The 24248-nt window shown below is 43.1% G+C and overlaps 1 protein-coding gene across 2 annotated transcripts; it reads right to left on the bottom strand.

The window, feature by feature from the left end:
• Positions 1–2: 2 nt before the first annotated feature.
• Positions 3–23336, bottom strand: MPZL3 (myelin protein zero like 3). Of its 2 annotated transcripts, none has more exons than XM_059182114.1 (6): positions 23182–23336; positions 14171–14337; positions 10861–11071; positions 9375–9540; positions 7397–7460; positions 3–3063 (listed from the first exon to the last, which is right to left on the bottom strand). In XM_059182114.1, the coding sequence occupies exons 1-6, from the start codon at positions 23252–23254 to the stop codon at positions 3037–3039; spliced, it is 708 nt and encodes a 235-aa protein (XP_059038097.1). In that variant the 5' UTR covers positions 23255–23336; the 3' UTR covers positions 3–3036. The 2 variants fall into 2 exon arrangements, with proteins under 2 accessions (XP_059038097.1, XP_059038106.1); XM_059182123.1 differs by lacking the exon at positions 3–3063 and adding an exon at positions 7915–7969.
• Between the last annotated feature and the right edge of the window lie 912 nt (positions 23337–24248).

The raw sequence follows: 24248 nt of genomic DNA on the forward strand, positions 1-24248 counted from the left end.
AGTAGCCAGAAAGTGCAAAGCAGTTTATTAATTATGATGTGGTAAAGATCTCAAGAGTTACGATGTCTGTGAATATTACCCAACAGTGTACATATGCCTACAAAAAAAACAAAAACAAAAAACACAGTGAAATGCAGCTGTTAACACTGCAACAGTCCCACACGGGGGTCAAAAGAAGGGAGACGCCCCTTCTGACAGCAAAGTTTCCAGTAGCCCAATTAAATGATCATCTTGGTCTGCTCCCTCCGGGTCTTCTTACAGCACTCATCTGGAACCATAACAGAGCAACACAATAGAACTTTCAAAGTCAGGATTTGGCCTCCAACAATTTTTTTACACAGGGACATACAACATTCCCTCTTGAAGCACCAGTGCCTAGTTTGGGAGCTGCAGAGAACTAAGACATCCTCTAAGAAGCCTGCGGTAACAGGCCACATAGGAAACACAAAGCATTTTATAAATTCACATTTGGTAACAGAATTAAGAGCTCAATGTGCAAAACTTACAAGGTAATGTAACCACAAGTAAAGCCTTCAGTAGCCAAAGAAAAATTCTGAAAGGCTTTTCAGCCCGTCTGAAGCTTTCAGAATCCGATTTCCTTTCTAGACAAGGCTGGTCTTCAGACAGTGTGCTCTGTATCCAGACCAGCAAAACAATAGAAAGAGAGGGAAGAGCACCTGAGAAGATATTTTAAAAGATAAAACAAAATAAAACAAAAAAACCTTGATCTTCTTTCCATCCTTAAAGAAGGCAGGTATCCAAACACTGCTTTTTGCTCCTTTGGGGGAAGGAGAGAAAGAAAGAAAGAAAGGGAAGAAAGAAAAAGAAGAATAAAAGAAAGAGAGAGAGAGAAAGGCAGGAAGGAAGGATGGACGGAAAGGGGAGAGGAGAAGGCAGGGGAGAGGAGGGAAAAAAAGCTGTAAGGCTGTAAGCCAGACTCAGGATAAGAGATGAGCGGGGACAGCAGCCCTATGACTGATGTGACCTTTTAAAGCCATGGAGCCGACTGAATAATCAATCAGCTTACTCTCTTCCCATGAAGGATGCTACCATCCAGTCACTCAGGAAGAAAGGGACTTGTTCAAATCATGATCAAGGCTACAAAATAAGGACGACCAAGTCTCCACGCAGCAGCATCTACCTGGAGGGACAAACACCGCCCACCCACCCCGGATTAATCCTCATCACAGACCTGAAGGGAAATTACAAGAAAACCCAGATAAAACCAGTTCCTCAATTCATGAAATGCGGTTTTCGCTGGGTTCTTGTAGCACCATCTCTTTCTCAGAGACAGGAAGACCCACGAGAAGTCTGCCTCACAATTAGATCTCTATCTTCCGATCTCCTAGAGCCCAAAGTATTTACTCTCGTTGCTCAGACACATTTTCCCCTCCCTGCTGAGGTGTCAGACCGTCTCACTAGACTGGCCCCAGACGAGCCCAAGCAGCTCGAGTCTGAGGCTTAACCACTGGAAATAAACAGTCAATGTGTCTTTTCCTCTTCTACTTCCTTATGTGACCAGACAAAAGCATAATTTCTAATTAACTAACCAGACTCTCTTATGTATGGACTAGACTGACAAAAGAGGCCAGGCCAAACCTATGCCATCTTTTTAAAAAATCTTTACTGATGACTTCCAGAACTAATAACCCCAATTTTTAAAAAATAAATCCTGGGGAAGTGACTTTTTTGGATACTGTATACAGTCTATTAGGCTATAATATGGAAACCACCTGAGCCACCTAGTGAGGGATCTCGGACTCTCCTGCTTAAAAAAAAAAAAAAACGACGATGGGGAGAGGGGATAATTTTTCTCTCAATTGAGAAGTAAACTCTATCGCTGTTTTACAGACGACTACACTGTTGATCCTTCTGGACATGTCACACGTATCTCTTAATGGCTTACAGAAAGTCCTATGTAAATTAAAGTTTGAAATCGCTTGCTGCGGGAAAATGGAGGAAGTTGATGTGAGGTATCAGAGAACAGAAACGAGTAAACATTATGTACCACCTCACTTCCTTATGTCAAATACTATGTAAAAACTGTTTGTACATAAATACCTTAGCTCACTCATATTTGGCGCATTTTAGAACACAGGAAAGTTCTAAAGCATGACTTAGGTCAAAAAGATTATTTCCTATACACAGAAGCCTCATTAAAGCCAATCCAACATCTGAACTTTGGAGTGGCATTTGTTAAAAAAGAGTATTTCCTTGCAAATAACTGAGAAAATTCTCTACATTCCCCACTAAAAGCTTCTCAAAGAGTTTTTCTTGCCTCTGCTCCAGGACATCAAGAAGGAAACCACCAATCAGTCAGCTATAAGAGAGTAAAGTAACAAACTGTACCTAGCAAGACAAAAGGAAGGGATCCCTTTAGGTCAACATTCCCTTCCTTAATTATAAATTGATGACACCTTAATACTTTAAAAACCCAGCCAAAGCAAACCATGGACTCCCAGGCCTGCCAGCTCCACAGAAATTAGGGTTCCGAGTCATCCAAACTCAACCAATGGTGTCACAAAACCAAGGAGTGTAGGCTCTTTGCTGATTCACAGCTGAAAACATTCATGGAGCAAAAAACAAAGGACACTTATCCCCAACAAACACTTCATCTGGTAGCCTATCAGGAAGCTACGAGCTCCATTTCATTTTTTAAAGATACTTTGGCACCCACGGTGTGGCCAACATTTAGGATTCCCCTCAAATAACTGGAAAACACGTAATACATTCAATAACACAGGGGAAACAAAAACCATCTTTCTATTCAGGAAGAGAACTCCTTCATTCAACTAGAGTGTAAGTCATTAAAAGGGGTAGTTGTGAGTTTCTTCAAAGAGTCCTTAAACAGTTTATAAATATAAAAAGAACATTTCTTCAATAAATAAATGGTTCCTGAAGTCTCTCCTGATGACTTCTAGAATCCTCCAGCACTGCCATCCAAGCCAGCCCTGCTTCTCCGAGAGGCTTTAGCTGCCAGTGGAATGGGACATTTTCTGCTAGCAGGTGACTCTTCTTGTGTCATGAAGATCGTCATCAGTATGTCTCTTCATAGTCTGAGTCCTGGAGGGAAAGAACAGTCGTGGTGTTGATACGTGGCCACTGTCAGAGTTTAGACAAAGATGGCATGCTAGGACCCCTTGACAGAACTCAGCATGAAGTGACATTAACAGTGAAAACAGCACAGGCTCAGCGCACCGGTGTTCCCACGAAGCCTCACGGACCAGCAATAGATTTTCTGTCCTTGGACTAATTAATGCTTTGAAACCCTAACAGTTCCATTTTCCATGGTGGATATTTTTTAAAACCTCAACACACATGAAAAGGTGGCTGTCTGGGGCACCTGGGTGGCTCAGTGGGTTAAGCCTCTGCCTTCGGCTCAGGTCACGGTCTCAGGGTCCTGGGATCAAGCCCCATATCGGACTCTCTGCTCAGCAGAGAACCTGCTTCCCCTCTCGCACTGCCTGCCTCTCTGCCTGCTTGTGCTCTCTCTCTCTGTCAAATAAATAAATAAATCTTAAAAAAAAAAAAAAAAAGAAAAATAAAGAAAGAAAGAAAGAAAAGAAAAGGCGGCTGTCTGCATCAGAACATGAGGACTGCAGCTAGGAGTCTGTGTTTCTCAGTTTCTCTCAGTTCCAATGTCAGCTCCACCCCTTGCTGGCTGTGTGACCTTGAGCAAAGTTATTAAACGTCTCTAGATCTCAGTTTCCTTGTCTGTAAAATGGGGGGCAATAAAAATACAGACACGTCATAGAAAGGGGATGAGAACTGAATGAGACAGTATATGGAAATCACTTCGCATTGCGCCTCGCACTGTGTAAGCACTCATTCAAGATTAGCCACTGTTACCATTGTTCTTATTTTTATTGTTTAAACTTGTATTCACTACTTCTAAGCTCAAGTGGCCCATTAGTACTACCTGGCACACCACATTTCTCTGGCCCGTCATTCTCCTGTTCTCCTGGATGACTGTTCCACACCTCTCCCTCTTTCCTTAAACCTCAAACCTCCAGCACCTCCTCCTCACTTTGTTCTCCACGGATGACCTTGCTTTCTCCTGACACTGGGAAGAGAGGGGTCAGCAGGGAGCTCCCGGCACCAGGTATGCGCACTCACCGGCATCTGGGCCCAAGGGCAATAGCACTCCTCACTCTTCATATGGCCACTCCCTCCCCACCTTTGTCTACAGTCAGTATCCCTGTTGTACATCACATCCTAGAGCTCCTCCAGCCACCTCCCCTGGCCCTCCTGCAGCATCATTTTTCCCTTTTCTACTGAATCATTTCCACCAGCACACAAATGTGCTATAATTTCCCCCATCTTAAACAGAAAGTAACTCCTGACACACATCTCCCTCCTACCTATCACCCTACTTCTCTGCATCTCTTCACAGCAAAACTCCTTGCAAGAGCTGTTTACACCCACAGTCACCCACATCTCCCTTTGTGTTCCTTCTCAACCTGATCCCCATCGGGCTTTCTTCCCCTCTCTTCTCCTGAAGCTGCTTTTGCCAAGGAAGCTGCTTTCTTCCCCTCTCTTCTCCTGAAGCTGCTTTTGCCAAGGTCACCTATGACCTCCCCATCACCAGATCAGCCAATAATCAATTCTCAGTCCTCAGGTCCTCATCTTACTTGACCTGACTCAGCAGCAATGGGCACAGTTAATCACCTTTTTTTTTTTTTTTTTTTAAGATTTTACTTTTTTATTTGACAGACAGAGATCTCAAGCAGGCAGAGAGGCAGGCAGAGGGGGAGCGGGAGGCAGGCTCGCCGCCGAGCAGAGAGCCCGATGCGGGGCTCGATCCCATGACCTGAGCTGAAGGCAGAGGCTTTAACCTACTGAGTCACCCAGGCACCCCAGTTAATCACCTTCTTTACCTTGAAACACATTCTTCACTTGGTTCCCGGGATAGCACACCCTCCTGGTTTTCTCCTACCTCACTGGATGTTCCTTCTCAGCTTCCTTTACCAATTCCCCTTCCTCTTTCCAACTCATCAACCTTGGAGAGCTCCAGGGCTCACGTCTACACCCACTCTACCCATACTATCTATTCCTCCAGCTGCTCAAGTTAAGAGCTGTGGAAGTATCTCTGATTTCCTCTCATTCTTTCACAGATATTTGAAACCCATCCATAAATCCTTCCTGCTTTATCTTCAAACTATAATGAGAATACAGCCACTTCCTACCACCCTGGTTCAAACAAGTACCATTTTCTTTCACTTGCGTTATTGCTAAAGTCTCCTAATTGGACTCTGACTGGCATGGTCCCTTGACCAAGGTACCACCTATTCTCAACACAGGAGCCAGAGTGAGCCTTTGGAAATACAAAGTGCTTCTCTTCTCAAAAACCTCCAGTGCATCCCATTTCATTAAGAATAAAGCCTACGGGCGCCTGGGTGGCTCAGTGGGTTAAAGCCTCTGCCTTCGGCTCAGGTCATGATCCCAGGGTCCTGGGACCGAGCCCCTCGTCGGGCTCTCTGCTCAGCGGGGAGCCTGCTTCCCCCTCTCTCTCTACCTGCCTCTCTGCCTACTTGTGATCTCTGTCTGTCAAGTAAATAAATTAAAAAAAAGAAAAAGAATAAAGCCCAATTCATTCCATTCACTTATTATGTTCATAAGATACAGTATTGTCAGGGCGCCTGGATGTCTCAGTGGGTTAAGCCTCTGCCTTCGGTTCAGGTCATAATCTCAGGGTCTTGGGCTCGAGCCCCGAGTCAGGCTCTCTACTCAGCGGGGAGCCTGCTTCCCCCTCTCTCTCTGCCTGCCTCTCTGCCTACTTGTGATCTCTCTGTCAAATAAATAAATAAAATCTTTAAAAAAAATATATGGTATTGACTCTCTGATATCAAAAAACACTATTCTTCACCTTGCTCATTTAATTCCTGCCATATTGGTCTCCTTGCTGTCCCAAGAACATGCCCATCATGACCCCTCCACAGAGTTACCACGCCTACCATTTCCTCATCCAGAATGTTCCTCTGAATGTTCCTCCACAACAGCTATACGGCTTCCTGTCTCCTTCTTTTAGGTGTTTGATCAAATATCACTTCAGTGAGGTATACATCATACCCCCCTATCCAGCCAACCCATGTTCTTTCCCTATTTTGTTTTTCTCCACTGCATTAAGTACCATCTGGTATACTCCATGTTTTGCTTATTTTTAAAAGATTTAGTTATTATTTGTACCCGCAATTTAAGAGAAAGTGATACTGAAGCCATGTCTTAAAGAATGAGAGTTTTCTACGCATGGAAAGGAATGTAAGTTATTTGAGGGCAGAGATTTTCGTCAGTATTGTTCACATGTGTTTCCTAAGTAACCAGAATCCCATCTGGCACATATCAGATACTCAGGAAATAACTGCTAAATGAATTAATATCCGAAATACCGAGGGTGATAAGCCTGACACTAACTTATTTTGTGTTATTAGAGTATTCAAACCCTGAAGGGTTACTGTTAGATTCTCTTCAACCTTCCTCTCATCTTAGCTACTACATTCCAGTCTGCCAGAGAGAAACAAAGGACACTGCAGTGAACAGCTGGGCTGCAGCCGTCCGGCCAAGTGCTGAGCTTGGCAGTGAGTACAAAGAGAACACAAGTTTAAACCCCGCAATGACAGGTATGTTTCATATTATATCATAAGTTGCTTTTGACCTGTTTCCAACTGCCCCACATCAGAGAGTCTCTCCTCCTGGGATGCTGGGACAGACACACAAACCTACCAGTCATAGCAGGAGCTTAAAAAATGGAGGGATGACTGCCTTTTGAAATTTAAATCAACATTCAGGTCTTCCAACATGGGTATTTCTTTTTGTTTGTTTGTTTTTCCTTTTTTTTTTTTTTTTCTTTTTTCTTAAGTAGGCTCCATATCCAGCATGGAGCCCAACACATGGTTTGAACCCACAACTCTGAGATCAAGACCTGAGCTGAGATCAAGAGTCAGACATTTAACCAACTGAGCCACCCAGGTGCCCCTCCATCATGGGTGTTTCTTACTGATAAAGCAATAAGTCACCCAAAAGGTTGTATCATTCTAATTCCCTGGGGAAAATAAACTGAGGCACAGCAGGAAAGTTCAGTTCAGGATTCTGAGTCAAGCCAGACAAAGTCTCTTAGCACGACCTTGGTGGCACAGGCCCTCCTTTTTCAGGGCGCTCTCTGTCAGTAAGCTGAGACTTCCCCAACCTAAGGACACCACCCTATACCCATGCGACAGAAAACAAAATAATGGTCAGAATCGGTCCCCTGAGACCAAAAGGCTTTTGGGGAGTACCTTGGTTCATACCTTGCTTTGGACCTTACCTGCATATCCTCTGCTACCCTTGAGGGGAAAGGATCCCCTTAAGTAAGCGGGAAAATGGAACACGAATGGTGAACAGAGAAATGGCACAGGCTTACCAGGCATTCAGCACAACGCACACAAAGCCTCGCCATGCAGTCATCCCCTTCCTCTTGGTCCGTGCTGGAGAAAAAGGACAAAGCAAATCTGAACAATTACTGTCCTCCATACAGTAGGGCATGGAAGAGCACAGCTGTCCAAGTCAGACAGGTCTTGTCTTAAAGTCCAGTTCTGCCACTCACTAGGAGTGTGAGTAGGCAGGTTACTTAAGCACTGGGATAAAAAAATAACCACATGCAAACCACGCACCACAGTCTGACACGTAGCAAGTGCCCAGTAAGTTGGAGCTGGACCCAATCATTCGCTTAGAAATGGACTGAACACCAACCACATCTGAGCCATTATGCTGGGCTGGGGACCAAGACATAAAGTTAAGACACTGCCCCTTGAAGAGCTCACAGCCTCGTGGGTGTGAGGAACCTGTTGCAACCTGACAAGTACATTAGGACACAATGTAATAAAATGTTTTAATAAGCTTAAGGTCAAACTGCTAGGGTAGGAAAGAGGAGGGAGTGACCTATTCTCCGGGAAGGACTCAGGAAGACTCCAGACAGGCGACATTTCAGCTGGGTCTTGGAGGATCGGGAAAAGTTTTCCAGGCAAACAAAAGAGGGAAGGAAAGGATTCCAAGCAAGAGAAAAGCATGTGGTGGGGGGGAAAGAAAAAAGATCTGAGTGAGTGCGGCTTATTTAGAGAAGAAAATATGCTGTGTATCTGGCCCGTGGAGTCAATGAGATGAAATGTCAGGGAACAAGGGGCCTGAAGGTTGGAGCATAGGAATCTTGTTAGATGGCGCTTAGAAATAGACATCTTGGTATTTCTACCGAGAGTACCTTACCTTTTGTGTGGGGCTAGAGATTCCTGTAAAGGGCACTCTCTCCCATGAAATAAACACACATGCACAAATAACATGTGCACACATGCAAAGAAAAAGAAAATGTTCCCCAGGAAAGACTTCCTGCCAAGGCTAAGAGCCTCAGATAGAGACGATGGAGAATCAAAATGGGTTTTATGCAGACTTTCGTCACCTGTTTTTAGTAGATTTATTCCCAGGGAAAACTGGGTCAGACCTGCTCCCTGGCAACATGTTTCATAAATGCCTTTGATAATCACAATCCCATTAGCCCCTCTGAGCATCGGCTGACCAAGAACACAACTTGCTTATTTAAACTGGTTTTCCTGTCCAAGACTATCCTTAAAGCCTTCATCATTGCTTAAGCAACTTCTACTGGGACACATCAGCTTGGTGCCAAAACAAGAAGGGAAAAGTAACTGACTTGTTGGAATTGCCCGTTGATTCTGAAGGAATGTGATAGCCACTCCAGAATTTTTATTTATCTATTTAGAGAGGGGGAGAAAAAGAGAGAGGACAGGGAGAGGGAGAGAGAGAATCTTAAGCAGACGTCATGCCCAGCACAGAGCCTGATGCAGGACTTGATCTCACAGTCCTGAGATCATGAGCTGAGCCGAAGTCAAGAGTGGGACACCGAACCGACCGAGCCAGGCAGACACCCCCACCACTTCAGAATTTATATGCAGCATAGGAGCACCTGAGTGGCTCCGTCGTTAAGTATCTACCTTTGGCTCTGGTCACGATCCCAGGGTCCTGGGATCAAGCCCCACATCAGGCTTCCTGCTCAACAGAAAGCCTGCTTTTCCTTCTCCCCTCTCACTACTTGTGTTCCCTCTCTCACTCTCTGTCAAATAAATAAACAAAATCTTAAAAAAAAAAAAAGAACCATAGCATAGTACAATCTGGTTTTCAAAGCAGAGACTAGGATCCTACATTCACCCCTCCATCTCTCTCTCCATGTTAATATCCACTAGTTTCACTTCCAACCTTCCTTCCAGTACTCCTAGAACTAACCTTGGCCTGGGGAAAGAGAAAAGGGATGGGTCAGGGCTCTAGGGACTATCCGCGAAGCAGGGCTCTGAAGAGGAAAGGGGTTAAGAGCTCGGCGCTCCCGCTGAACTTACTCATCGGAAACCTCAATAGATGACTTCTTATAGCCAGACTTGCTCCTCTTCTTCAGCCCTGCAGACTTCCTTGCCATCCTCACCAGCAGCAGAATCACCACCACAGCGGAGGGCAGGAAGACAAGGACAGACAGGAGGGCCACAGAGGACAGCATGGTGCCAAAACCTAGAAGAGGGAAACGGGAAGGTGAGAGGGAGGGACGTGCAGAAGGGCCTCCTTTGACATGAGCTACATTTTACTTTTGCTCTTGTATTTCTTCTGATTATAACAAGAATAAGTTCATTGTGGAAGAGGTAGAAAGTACACAAAATTACAAAGAACAAAATGCACCTGTAATCCCACTACGTAGGATTGACACGTTGGTATCTACCCACACGGTGTTCTTTCTAGGAGTACGCGGGTATGGGTCTGCAGACACGGAGGAGAGTGCCTAGTTTTAGAAGTATGAATCGTATTTTACAGACTATTTCTAAGCTCCTTTTTTGTGTAATAGATGATCATTTTTCCCACATCATTAAAAACTCCTTCCAAGTGTTACTTTATCATGGATGCACTGTATTCTACCACACTGAGTAATTTACTGAACCGATCCTGAGACGCTGGACACTCAAGCTATTTCTAATTCCTTTAAACTACAAGCTACATTATGATGATCATCCTTGTACATAAATCCTCATATTTACCTCTTTTTCTTTAAGATAAAATTTAAAATGGGATTCCTGACCAAAGGGCACATATTTTTAAGGCATCGGAGTCACGTGACCAAACTATACTCAGCTCCTACTCAGCCTGCAGCATGAACATGCCTGTTACCTTTGAAACCTTGAGTTATTGTCTTAAAAAAAGAAAGAGAGGAAGAAGGGAAAGGGAAGGAGAAAGAGAGACAGACAGACAGACTTGAGAAAGACCTGGGAGATGGTAAAGCATCTATCATGAACCATAATGCAGTTCTGTATCTGTACATCTTTGGTTCAAGGCCAACTGAGGATGAGAATGACCACTCAGTAGTCACCCAAGAATAACGAAGAAAAACGTCAGTCCTTAACCTACTTTCTTATGCTTTCTTGATAAAAGGAAACTTCAGCCCTTTGCAACATATAAGAAATGTACTGCCTCCCATCATTAGAAGGGGCACCCTTTCAACACACGAGCAAGAAGATGGCCTCATAACTGAGGGTATGAACAGACTGGGGAAATTAAATCACACAGATAAGAAGCCTCCATCTCCTTAGGGGTTTGTCATGTGTTCCACAAGACCTCTGGTCACCTGAAGTTAAAATAAGGAATAGATAACGGGGAAACTATAACAATATTTGAATGACAACTTCAGTTTGCAAAATCAAGTTAAGAAATTCATCCTTGTAGACAATTCAGGATGGCAGACTGGCTTACACCCACAGGTAGTTTTGCTTGTCCCAGACCTCTCCAGTAGGCAGCACAGCAGTCACAGAGCCCGGCAGAAGAAGGTCGTGGCAGTTAGCTTACCCCTTTCTGTGACTGTTAGCTCTGTCGCAGGGATATTGTGGTGCACATCTGGGGGATTCTTCACAGCACAGCTGAAAGTCCCATTGTCCTTGAGGGTAGGGTTGCTTATGCTGATAGACGCATCCCCTCTGTATACATCTCCAACCCAGGAAATTCTATCCCGAAATGTACCTGCTGTGGTTGGGTACTGGAAGGACTGGTAATGAAAAATCTAAGAAAGCAACACCATAACAAAACAAAACAAAAGTTAATTTGCAAAATGCAATGAAAATGTCAAGTTAAAAAGGTCCCATATAAAATACAAATGCATAATGGGTTTTCTCAGTTGGGTGTTTTTTTTTTTTTAATGTTTTGCTCACTTTCATCATTAAGTTAAAAGACAAGTTAATACAACTTATCAGGGGGGCACCTGGGAGGCTCTGTGGGTTAAGCCTCTGCCTTTGGCTCAGGTCATGATGATCTCAGGGTCCTGGGATCGAGCCCCGCATCGGGCTCTCTGCTCAGCAGGAACCCTGCATCCCCCCTCTCTCTCTGCCTGCTTCTCTGCCTACTTGTAATCTCTGTCAAATAAATAAATAAAATCTTAAAAAAAAAATACAACTTATCAGGAGAAGGCCTGATGGAAGTGTCTTAGGATCATAGCTCTCAAAGATCTTCTAAATTCTGCCTGAAGTCCTAAAGCAGTAGATCTCAACCGGGGGCATTGGGGGCCTCCAGGAGACATCTAGCAATATCTGGAGACAGTCTGGGCAGAGTGCTACTGGCATCTAGCAAGCAGAGGTCAGGGATACTGACAAAAATCCTACAATGCATAGGCTAGTCCCCCACAACAAAGAATTCTTCAGCTCAGAATGTCAACAGTGCCAAAGCCGAGAAACCCAATTCTAAAGTAGCATCTACTATTTGTGTGGTCCTTTTTGGTTCGCAAATGAGTCCCACAGGTTTACTCACTTGAGCCACATAACAACACTGAACAATCCATGGGGCATGAGGGAAACAAGGCCAAAAACTAAGTGAGTTACTCAAAGGCACACAGGTCGTAAGTGGGCAGAGGAAGCTTTTGTTTATTTTGAGGATAAACTTTTGTACTTTTGTAGGTACAATATAATCAAGCCTGTCTTAGGTTATCTATCTTGGCAATTAATAAAAACCCCAAGCCAAATGATGATCAGGACTCAATGAAAGGATGCTGAATTTAAACGGTGCTATTTCAAATTGATGATCAGACACTTGGTCACCCAAAGTACCTCATTATGTCGGGTGGTAGGCCAGGCAGGGACTACAAGACAATATGATCTTTCTCTCTTATGCAAGGTTCAAGCGTTTCCTCTTTCTTTGTTTACTTGGCCCTCCCCCATTTACAACCACTAAATTGCCCAATTTTGAAGAGCAACTTCCCAGAGTTGTTGTTGAATCACTTCTCACTTCGTTTGCTCACGCATTCACTCAACTGATGAGTCACGGCACACCTACTATGTGCTAGGCACTGTGTTAAGCACAAGGATATAGTGAGAACCAAACAGGTGTAGTCCCTGCTCTCACAGATTTTACAGTCTAAGGGGAAAGACAGATATTAAGAAATAATAACATATGTGATGAGTGTTCCAAAGAGGGAGGTAAGGGGCACCTGCCTGGCTCTGTTGGTGGAGCAGTGACTCTTGATCTCGGGGTTGTGAGTTCGAGCCCCATGTTGGGTGTAGAGATGACTTAAAAATAAAATCTTTAGGGGCATCTGGTGGCTCAGTGGGTTAAAGCCTCTGCTTTCGGCTCAGGTCATGATCCCAGAGTCCTGGGATTGAGCCCTGCATCGGGCTCTCTGCTCAGCAGGGAGACTGCTTCCTCCTCTCTCTGGGCCTGCCTCTCTGCCTACTTGTGATCTCTGTCAAATAAATAAATAATCTTTAAAAAATAATAAAATCTTTAACACACACACACACAAGAGGGAGGTAAAGAAAGACTACCAATGATTACCAGCATCTATATAAAAGGGTTTGAAACTCCTTACTGACAAAACGAGGCCTGCTATATATCTTCAAGATTAATCCAACCTATAAGTTCCGAGTTAAACTGGTCATTCCCAAATCCTTGCCAACCAATTAGACTGACTGACGTGACCTGAATTATCACTTGACTGTGACAGTCACGTCACATGACTTGAAAGGTCCACGGATTTACAACGTGCGTGCGCTTGCTTTCTGACCAGGCTCACAGAAGACAGCACCATACAGGAAGTGCTGTTTTCAATTATGGTTTCTGACCCAAGAAGATCCCCCGTTGCTTGCTCTGTCCTACTTTTGGCCAAGGAGGCTGAGTCAATCAAGGCCAGCCATAGTTTTCTGACCACTTGAAATAATGTGAACTGTATTAAATCTAAAGGAAAAGTAACCATGAATACAGCCTAGCTGCCTTGGCTGGAGCCCCCTCCTGGCTCCTAGCTACGTGGCATTCACTAATGGGTCCTAAAACAAAACTCAAAGCTTAGATATTAAAACCAAAGAGAAAGTTCTCCAATGAAGAAAACAGGATAAAAGAATTAAAGATACTTGGAAAAAATACAATCTTACATACAGCAACATTCACATTCTTGGTAGCATCTATCCTGAACTAAAGATATTGCTGGAAGCGTAAAGAGAAAGGGTTTTTTATAGCACCACAATCTTCAATTAGACATCCACAATGGGATCTGAACCATAAACGGGTTTTATATGTGTGTATAAACTATATTGCTTCTAATACTGCAAGACCATCTGTCACCAACAGTATCTGTCATCCACACGAGGTGTCACCATCTCCTTCAAAGGGAACCATATAAATCAATGCAGGTGTTTATATACTAGGAGACGAGGCTAAGATAAATCCACAGAGTACAGATCCACGAATCGATACACCCACTGAGACAACCTCATACTGCAGGAAATGAGCAGCTTTATGAGAAAAGATGTTTATGATTGGGACCTACAAAATTTTTCTATCCAACAGTCCTGGAGGTACTCTTTTTAGTACCTTGAATCTGAAAACACACAAAAGGAAAACAACAAAGGGGGAACAAAATTAAACCACATTTCCTCTGAGTTTCTGACATTTTTTTCCTATAGCTTATTGACAAGATTCTCATATAGAAAGATAAAAAAGACCTATGTGACCCAATGAATGCCAAATCGGGTAGAAGCTCATCTTCTATTTACACAGAAGCTCACGTCTGATTCTCGAATGCAAAGGCCTGAGGTATGCCTGGGACTCAGAATAAAAGGATTCCAGAGCTGCTGACCACTGAAGACTCAAAGACATTTCCTTAACAGGAAACACTCACTGATTCTGTTCGACTGCTGCTGGGGGGTCGGTACGTCCAGTCTATGGTGAGTTTGTCAGTGACAGATGAAGTCGACTTGAAGGTGCATTTGAGCTTGATCTTCTCGCCCACATAACCCCGGACGTGGGCATCTGCTTTAATCTCCAAGGAAAGGACGATGTGAACACCTGATCAAAGCAAGCCCAAACATTTAAATAGGTATGCATTTAGGTGGGATGGATAAGATGTGAGGGAGCAATACAGAGACACCATCGTGTTTTGGGCTCTCGGAGTAATAAGTGAGTATCTTCTCAGGGAGGCCCAGAAGGGCAAGGAGCAGGTATCTGCCTGAATCAGGTGTAGCATTTTTTGTCATTTTATAGTATTAAGTCACAGAATGGGTGCTTGAGTACAAATCTGAAACCTGATCACAACGGCATTTTTCCAAACACAGACTTGTGGTTAAATGCAGTACAAACAAGTAGGTCCGCCCACAGCCGAAAAGGTGATGCCATGTACCCCCCTCGGTGACACACTGACACCCCAGGAATCATAGCAGCTGCTGTGGTCTTAGGGACTTACCCCGAGCACAGCCTGGCTGTAACCTGAGGCTACCACTTTCTCAACCGCCAGCAAAACGAGAACAGGAAATGAGAAGAGGGCACTTTTTCAAGAATTTTAGAAAATGGTTCTATCCAGTCGTGTTTTACCTTCTCCTCTCTTAAGACTGGTTAATGAATCCCGCATCCGTTAAAAGTCAATCACAGGAAGGAAAACAGAACAATTTAATGCACTCTAAAATGTAAAAATCAGATACCATATTTACACTCTCTAGAGATTTGACTCTTGCCAAAATGGGCTCATATATCCAGCTTTGGCATTCCAGCTCCTCCCAAACACAGATTCCCCCTTTCCTCTGACCAATCCCCTTTCAGGAAACACTGAGTAGAAATGTATCTTCCACGAGGGAGCCATTTTTTAGCAAAGTCACCAGCACTTTGTTTTTACTGCTTTCTTCTCCACTGCAACAAACCCTGATTCTTTTGGCAGGCCAGAGGCACACAGAGCAGCAAGATCTGACAAGAGAGCAAACCCACACCCCAGCCACACACCAGTGCCTCTGGTTGAGACAGGATGCAAATCCCAGCACTATGGCTTAGGGGCTCTGTGGTCTCAGCAAGTTACTTAACTCTTCAGTTTCTCACCCTGGTGAGAATGCTAATAACAGCACTTACCTTAGGTCAGTGTGAGGAATAAATGAGTTAAAACAGGTGTAACAGTGGAAAGCCTGCCTGTCCCCCAGAGTGAGAGCTTGGTGCACCTCTTCAGTTCTGCCTGCTCTCCCTCAACCTTCCCCATCACAGACACAGTCATGAGTCATCAACACCTTCACCTCTGTCTGCTTTGAATTGTTTTTCTTGCTCCACTCAAGACAATCTAGTCTGTTCACATTCTTCTTAAAAGGAGGAGACCGACTGAGCTCACAGCTCTAATAAGCATCTGACCCATCCCAAAAATGAGGTTCGCCTCTGTTTCCTCCATAGCATCCACTCCGACTTTGCCATCCTAAACTTGTCATTCCTTCTGTGACTTGGCAAATGCTGTTCCTCTGCCTGGAAAGCCTTCATCCCTCAGCTCCTGCTCTCTCCCAAGCCTTTGCTCCCAACCCACACTACACACCATTCAAGATCCAGCTCTAAAACTGGAAGCTGGAAATCGATGGATAATCCACACTCCCCCCCCCCCCCCATGCTATTCCTTATCCTAAAACTTAAGTACGGTCCAGAGATTTGAAAACATAGATTGAGAAGTAGGTAGAACTAGACTTGCATTCTAACCCAGCTACTTTCTAGCTGTAAGATTTTAATCATAGTTACCTAACCTGTCCCAGTTTCAATTTCCTTACTCAGCAGATGGGCAGAACGACCAGACCTACTTCACTGGGTCACTGTGAGTGTCCAATGAGATTAAATAGGATAATACATAAAATGCTTAGCACAGGGCCGCCTGAGTGGCCCAGTGGGTTAAGACTCTGCATTCAGCTTGGGTCGTGATCTCAGGGTCCTAGAATGGAGCCCCATATCAGGCTCTCTGCTCGGTGGGGAGCCTGCTTACCCCTCTCTCTGCCTGCCTCTCTGCCTACGTGTGATCTCTGTCTGTCAAATAAATAAATTTTTAAAATCTATTTTTTAAAAAATGCTTAGCACAGCATCTAAAAGAGAACCTTTCAATAAATGTTAGCTGCTGCTATTAAAATGAACACCACAAACATCCAAAAACCTTCAATATTTCCTTCTTGGGCTATAGAATAAAATCCGTCAAGTGACAATCTGGCCCCAAATTTCTACCACTCCACCCACCCACCCATCCCATCGCTTTCACCATGTCTAGAATGTCCACCACTTCCCAAATTTACTCTGTCCTTTCATGCCACTGTGCCTCTCTCTGAGTATGGTTTTGTCTGGAAGGCTCTCCCCATTTCTACCAATCCTGACTGTTCCTACACCCCCCAATGTTCACAAACCTTCAAAAACCTGCTCAAACAGCAGTCCCCTCTGGGGTGCCTTCCTAAATTCCCTGGTACAGCTCACTTTTCTTTCTTCACTGTTCTCATAACAGTTAGTCCATAAGGCCAAATAAGCACATGTACCTAATTTGTAAAGACTATTTCCCCTGTAAGACACAAGCACCTGGAAGGCAAAAACTCAAGAAGGAAGGGAGCAGACAGAGACCGAGAGAAAGAGGTAGACAGGTCACCAAAAATTCTAGTATAGGAACAAAGTGCTCATCAGTCACCTGCTCTCTTCCTATTCCATTTATACAGTATTTCCAACAGTCTTAAGTCCTGTACGCTCCTCTCTCTCCAGTGAACCCATTCAGGAAAAGCTCAGTCCTAGATGACCACTTCTAGACTACGGAAGTGGTGTACAATGGCTGGTGTACAAAGAAGGTGAAAAAATCACACAAAGGGACGCCTGGGTGGCTCAGTGGGTTAAGCAGCTGCCTTCAGCTCAGGTCATGATCCCAGTATCCTGGGATCGAGTCCCACATCGAGCTCCTTGCTCTGCAGGGAGCCTGCTTCTCCCTCTGACTCTGCCTGCCACTCTGTCTGTGCTCGCTCTCGCTCTCTCTCTCTCTGACAAATAAATAAATAAAATCTTTAAAACAAAAATCACACAAATGCATGGATCATTCCCATAAGCAATTCATGGAGTCTATCTACAGCTGAACCCTTAAGGTGACCCTTTAACCAGCCTCGGTCAGCTCCTCTTTCTAATTCCTCCAACTTCTGTCATTTCACTACCGTCTATGAAACCTCCAAATCCCTCATTCTCAGAAGAAAATGTCTCCTCTCACTCTTTCGAGAAATTTAAGGCTATACAAACTGCCCAGCCAGGCACTCTCCTGTGTCTACACCCATCCATACTTCCAAAGTGAAAGGGTATGGTATCCCTTTTCCAATGCAAGGCAACCCCTTTGGTTCTGCCCTTAGATTCCTCCCCTCCAAGCCCTGCTTCAGCAGAAAAACCCTCTCTACTCTATTCAAACTCTTCCTTTCCAGAGGGGCTCTCTCCCTCTTCAGCCTCTAAACAAAGAAGTCTCTCCCATCCTTAAAAACAAATAACAATAAAACAAAATAATAAAAATCTCTCCATAACCCTGTGATACTACGTGTTACCAACGACTGCCCGCTCTTTCCTTTCTAAGCCAACTTAGTGAAAGAGCAGTATACACCTGGCATTCACACTTCCTCCCTTCCCATTCACTTCTGGACCCCACAGAGTACAAAACACACTCTACTACCATTTCTGGTAAAGGGTGTCATGTCTTAAAACTACAAAACCCAGGGGATTAAAAACTCCACTAGGTACTTTTCTACCCTGATCTTACTGGATCTGTCCGACGCAGTGACCTCTTCCTCTTCTCTTCCTCTATCCCGAGGCTTCCATGACAATACTCTTATTCATTCACTCACTCTTCAAACATATAGTTATTGAGGATCTGCTTTGTGCCACCCTCTAAGCCTGGAATTAAATGTGAGCAAAATAAATACACTGCCAACTTTGGACCTTAATATACAGCAAAAACTCAACCCATTAATCAAATAATCACAAAGACAAATGTATAATTAAAATCTGATAAGTACTAGAAGCAAAGACAAAGAGTGACTATGGGAACTTCATCAGTTATAGTGAGGAGCAGGGATTGGTTAATGAAAGCTTCTCTGTAAAAGTTACTTTTTGAGTTGAGCTCTGAAGGAAGGGTGACAAGGTGAGGAGAGAGAGAGCGTTCCAGGCAGAGAATACAGCATATGCAGAGGTCCAGTGCCAGGAAGGAGCACAGTCAGCCAAAGAACCAAAAGGAAAGCAGTATGGCTCCAATACAAAAATCATGAGAGAAAGAAAGATGTGGCTAAGAGGTAAGTGGGAAGCAGATTAAGCAGAACTTCAGAGATATGGCCCCTTATTCTCAGAGTAATGGGAAAGCCATGGAAAATACCTAAATGCGGGACTGAGGGAAAAGAGACATGAAGTTTTCATTTTTAAAAGACCACTTTATGGAAGACACTTAGGAGGTGTTCAGTAAATAGAAGGAGAAAACTTAGAAGGCTACTACAATAGTCATATGAGAAATAAAGCTTGAACTAAGTTGGTAATAGTGGACATGGAAAGAACTAAGAATACTTAGAGTAAAATCATCAAGAACTGGTGATAATCCAATCTAAGATTGGATGTGGAATGTCAGGGAGACAGAGGTATCAAGGATGACTCCCAGGTTTCTGACTTGATGATAACATTCACTGACATAGGAAAGACTAGAAAAGTACCAGGCAGAGCAGGGAAGAACATGAGCTTGATTTTGGATAAGTTTAATGTGCCTTTGAGATAGCCAAGAGATAATGTCAATGGATAGTTGGTGTAGGGCAAAGGTCAGCAAACTATGGCCCCTGAGCTAAATCTAGCCTCCAATGTCTCTTTGTAAATAAAGTTTTATTAGAACACAGCCATATTTATTCATTTATGTGTTGTCCATGGCTGCTTTTGTGCTACTCAAACAGAACTAAGTAGTTGCAACAGATATCATATGGCCCACAAAGCCTAAAATCTTTACTTTCTAGCCTTTCACAAAAGTTTGCCAACCCTGGTTTAGAGAAAGGAGAAATGTATAGGTCACAGTTATAAGTCAGAATCTCATTAACATCCTCTAGCTAACTCAGAACACTGATGTTACATAAGCATACAAACTCCACATGTGATTTGAGTTAACCCAATCGAAGTATAAGTTTCAGAATATTTGCTTGGAAAATTATTTAATGCCTCTATGCCTTGCTCACGTTCCTCTCTATGATGGAATTTTACTCATGCCCTATCTCTAACCTCTTCTTTCAAGATTTAACTTGGGTGGCACATCCAGGACGTCTTTCTTGTATCCTCACAGCAGATTCAGGGCACCTCTTCTGTGCTTCTACATTTCTTAGTACCAGACTCTAAAATTATCTGCTGGGGTGCCTGAGTGGCTCAGTTGGTTAAGCGACTGCCTTTGGCTCAGGTCATTTTCATGGAGTCCTGGAATCGAGTCCCCAGTCAGGCTCCCTGCTTCTCCCTCTGACCCTCCCCTTCTCATGCTCTCTCTCTCATTCTCTTTCTCTCAAATAAATAAATAAAATCTTTTTTAAAATCTCTTCCTTTAAAAAATAAAATAATTTGTTGACTTGTCTATCTTCTCCAATAGACCCTGAGCTCCTCAAAACAGAAACTAGTGCATTGTGGATGCTCAGTAATATTAAACTGAACCAAACCAACAGTTTCCTTTTTATGAAACAAAAATTATTGCAAAATAAGCATAAAAACTACAAGTTCTGAGCAAAACTTGGTTACTGAATCAGAGTAAGTACACCATTAATAAATCTACCTACCAACCAACTTCTTGTTAATATATATGAATTTCATATTCATGAGCATAATTTTGCCACAGAGTTATCAGTACCTAAAGTCATTTTGCTGAAATCTAACCACTGGATAAGTGGGTCTTAAATGTATAGAGAAAAGTAAGATCCATGGATGAACTAAACTTAGCTACATGTCAGGATGTTGGTTCCCCTTGGGAGAGAATGGATAATGACTGGAAGGAAACATAAGGAAGGCTTCTAAAATACCAGAAACATCCTATACTCTGATTTAGGTGCTGGTTACCCAGGTGTGTTCAGTTTCTAAAAATGCATTAAGCTGTACAATTACAATATGTTCATTTTTCTCTATATATATATATTATACTGAAATTAAAAGTGTTTTGGGGCACCTGGGTGGCTCAGTCGGTTAACCACCCAACTCTTAATTTCAACTAAGGTAAGATCTTAAAGTCAAAGGTAATTTATTTTTCACAAATCAACATTTATTACATCTGAAACTAAATTTTGTTTTTAAGATTTATGTATTTGAGGGGCGCCTGGGTGGCTCAGTGTGTTAAAGCCTCTGCCTTCGGCTGGGGTCATGATCCCAGGGTGCTGGGATCCAGCCCCACATCAGGCTCTCCGCTCTGAGGGGAGCCTGCTTCCTCCTCTCTCTCTACCTCTCTGCCTACTTTTGATCTCTGTCAAATCAATAAATAAATAAATCTTCAAAAAAAGTTTTTTTAAAATGTGTTTTACAATCAACAAATGTAAAATGATATGTCTACTCCACTCAAAAAATAAGAAAAAATATATATAAGAAAAAAATTACTAAACCACTGTTACATTCATTTAGAAATTTTCGTCTTACAGGCACCTGGTGGCTCAGTCGTTGAGAGTCTGCCTTCGGCTCAGGTCATGAACCCAGTGTCCTGGGATTGAGCCCCACATCAGGCTCCCTGCTCAGCAGGGAAGCCTGCTTCCCCTCTCCCACTCTCCCTGCTTGTGTTCCCTCTCTCACTGTATCTTTCTCTGTAAAATAAATAAATTTTAAAAATAAAAAATTTTTTTTCATCCTAGGCCTAATGTCCTTTGGGATATTTATCTTTTCTCCTGAGTAAAAAAACATTTCTTGCCAGGTCAAAATAGTCAACAATAGAAATAATAATTATTTTAAATAATAATAATTAACAATTTTTTTAAATTTTGGAGGAAAACAAAATCACATTTAAATATATGTAATTTTATACAAAGAAGGAATGAAAAAAATATAACAAAACTCCCAGTTTTGTACACCTAATTTTCCAAAATACAATCTGTCAACATTTGGTTCATAAAAGTCTATACTTATTTGGAGGTTAAGTATAAGAACCTAAGCTATCTGATCTGTTGTTTCTATGTACTAGGACAACTGATGTAACAGGACCATGTTTATAACTTGGAGAATTCAGACAAGCTAATCATTTAATGGGTGCTATCTTTGAAGAGGAAAAGCAAATAAACACTGGAATGAAACCAAAGTCTATTGCCTAACATTTAAAAAAGGGGTGAACCTTGAAAACATGTTAAGTAAAAGAAATAAGCCACAAAGGAACATATATTGTATGATCCCATTTATGTGAAATGTGCGGAATAAACAGGTCATAGCCACAGAAAGTAAATTGGTATCTGTCAGAGGGTGATGGAAGGGAGGAATGGGGAGTGACTGTTACTGTGTATGGAGTTTTTCTTTGGGATGATGAAAATATTCTAAAATTGACTGTGGTAGTGACGCCATAAATCGTGAATATATGAAAAACCACCTAATTATCCCTTTGGAATAGGAAAGTTGTATGGCATGTGAATTCTATCTCAATAAAGCTGCTTTTTTTTTTTTTAAGACAAAAGATAATTCAAGTACATATGGGTCATAAATTTTTACTTTTGAATTATTTGGTCTGCTGTATTTGGTGGATGCTTTTCAATGTGAAATGGCACCAAGTTTAAGAAACCACCTATCCTTCCTAGCATTTTTTTTTTCCTCAACGGTACAATATTTGAGAGTTTGTGAGAGGGACAGAGAGATGAAACTGGAATTATTCGGAGTGATAGGTCCGCCTAAATATTATATTGCAAAAGAATCAGCTGAAAAACTGGACACTTGCGATGACAGAGCACTGGGAGGGATCAGGGAGTGTGCTGGCAACATGAATATTAGTCATCAAATAAGTAACTTCCTGGCCTTACCCGCTGAGATTTAGAACAAATGAACTCTTTATGTCAAAGGCCCTCTTCAGAAATTCCCACTTACCCACAAGGACATTTTATGAAGTTAACAATTCACTCTGATTGTAGCTCTATTAACACACAAGTTCCTGAGAACATACACACACACACACACACACACACACACACACACACACACCCATAACTGTGCCCTAAAATGAAGGTAATTAGGTTGGGCTGAAACCCATGCAATTTTAAAACTGCATGAAAGCAAAATATATCCAAACTCGAAGAATATGCCATAGTGCGAAAACTGTACTTAGGATAATTGGTTAATAGATTAAGATTTTCAAGAGAGTTGATAGGCTCTTTCTTGTATTTCAAAAATGTTAGTAAAATGCTACAGCAGTTGCTTTTTCCTCAACAAAATGCGTCTCTACTGTAACGAAATCACAGCACACCCCTTTCTGGGACGAATAAACATTTTACTTCCGAGGCCCTGACAATCACCTACAAAAAATAAAAGTACCAACAGCCAAGATTTTCTTTCGCAAAATTACCGAGACGAACGCTAGAACCGCCCCTTCCTAATCAGGACATACAGCCCACAAAACCACAGCGGAGACGACCGCTGGTAACTCATCACAAGATAGCACGGGGTCCCCTTAACGCCAGAGCCCGCCGTGATCACCCGAATACAAAGCAGTCACGCAAGGTGGTCGAGCTCCCCCGGGCTCAGGAAGGCACTGAGAAGCTGCCAACGGCCCTCAAGTGGGCGGTGAACACAAGAGAACGCGCTGCCCACCCCGTCCCACTGCCTGCACGTCTAGACGCGGTATGGGGGCTTTCCTGGGACCCCCCCACCGGAACCGGAAAACCGACCGTCTTCCCCTAACACCCAACCCCGGAAGTTGGAGGACCCAGCAGGCGCGCTCACCCTGGAAGAACAAGACGCCAAGCAGTGGGAACAGAGCGTAGCCACGGCCTCCAGCCGCTCCGCTCTGCTGCATCCCGACAGCTCTCTGGATGCTTGCACACCTTGTTTACGGCTCCCGGTAACCTCACAGGTGATACCGGAAGTTACGTCAGGGCGGGAGGCGCGAGAACACTTAAAATGGCGACTCGAAGTTGCCATAGCAATGTGGCATCTTTCCGGAGCCACACCTGAACCTGCTCCGACCCGCGATTTTTTTTAAACCTCGAGTGCGAATCAATTATTCACTTTTGCTTGACGATGAAGTAAGCCACAGACTTTGGAAAAATAACAATTTATTTGTATGGAATTCCGTCGTACGAGTCTCGATCCTCAGACTCTCCTCAGAAGTCATTTTTTACTCCCTACAGATTATTTTATTTGAACTATCTCAAAATAGGTTTCTATAAATTTAGAGTTAGAAGAGACCTAGGAGATTATACAGGATCAGTCAACAAATAGGTATTAGGCCTTCGTGACCAATGTGTACGTCCAGTGTCTCTGGTTCGTGTTTTGTGTTTAGCTATCACAGCATCCAGCTTAGTACCTATGTAAATTGGGTATTTTTTTTTTTAAGATTTTATTTATTTACTTGACAGACAGAGATCACAAGTAGGCAGAGAGGCAGGCAGAGAAAGAGGAGGAAGCAGGCTCCCTGCTGAGCAGAGAGCCCCATGCCCGGCTCAACCCCAGGACCCTGGGATCATGACCTGAGTGGAAGGCAGAGGCTTTAATCCACTGAGCCACCCAGGCGCCCCTAAATTGGGTATTTTATTATTAAGCTGCTGTTCGCAGTGGCAATGATGAAATGACTACAACATATAATAGAGGAAAAAAGGAATTCTTTTGGTGGGAAAAGTGAGAAAGTAATGTTTTTACAGTGCTGGGAGTGAAATGAAGTTGTAGTGTCCCATTCTAACAAAAAAGAGATGGGATGGTACCCTGCTCCGATCATTAGTCAACCTATCCTCTCGGAATCTGCGTGTATTTAATGAAAACAAGGGGAACAGAAGTATGCTTCAGCTTTGGGG

This window comes from Mustela lutreola, chromosome 1 (assembly GCF_030435805.1).
Source record: "Mustela lutreola isolate mMusLut2 chromosome 1, mMusLut2.pri, whole genome shotgun sequence".
Lineage (NCBI taxonomy): Eukaryota > Metazoa > Chordata > Mammalia > Carnivora > Mustelidae > Mustela > Mustela lutreola.

What these genes read in the sequence shown, in the direction of transcription:
- MPZL3 (XM_059182114.1), bottom strand. Translation starts at nt 23,254, where the DNA reads ATGCAGCAGAGCGGAGCGGCTGGAGGCCGTGGCTACGCTCTGTTCCCA. An exon ending in TGGCGTCTTGTTCTTCCAGG is followed by an intron (nt 14,338 to 23,181) that starts GTGAGCGCGCCT and finishes TGCTTTGATCAG; the next exon opens with GTGTTCACATCGTCCTTTCC. An exon ending in TCTATTGAGGTTTCCGATGA is followed by an intron (nt 7,461 to 9,374) that starts GTAAGTTCAGCG and finishes CTTTTTCTCCAG; the next exon opens with CACGGACCAAGAGGAAGGGG.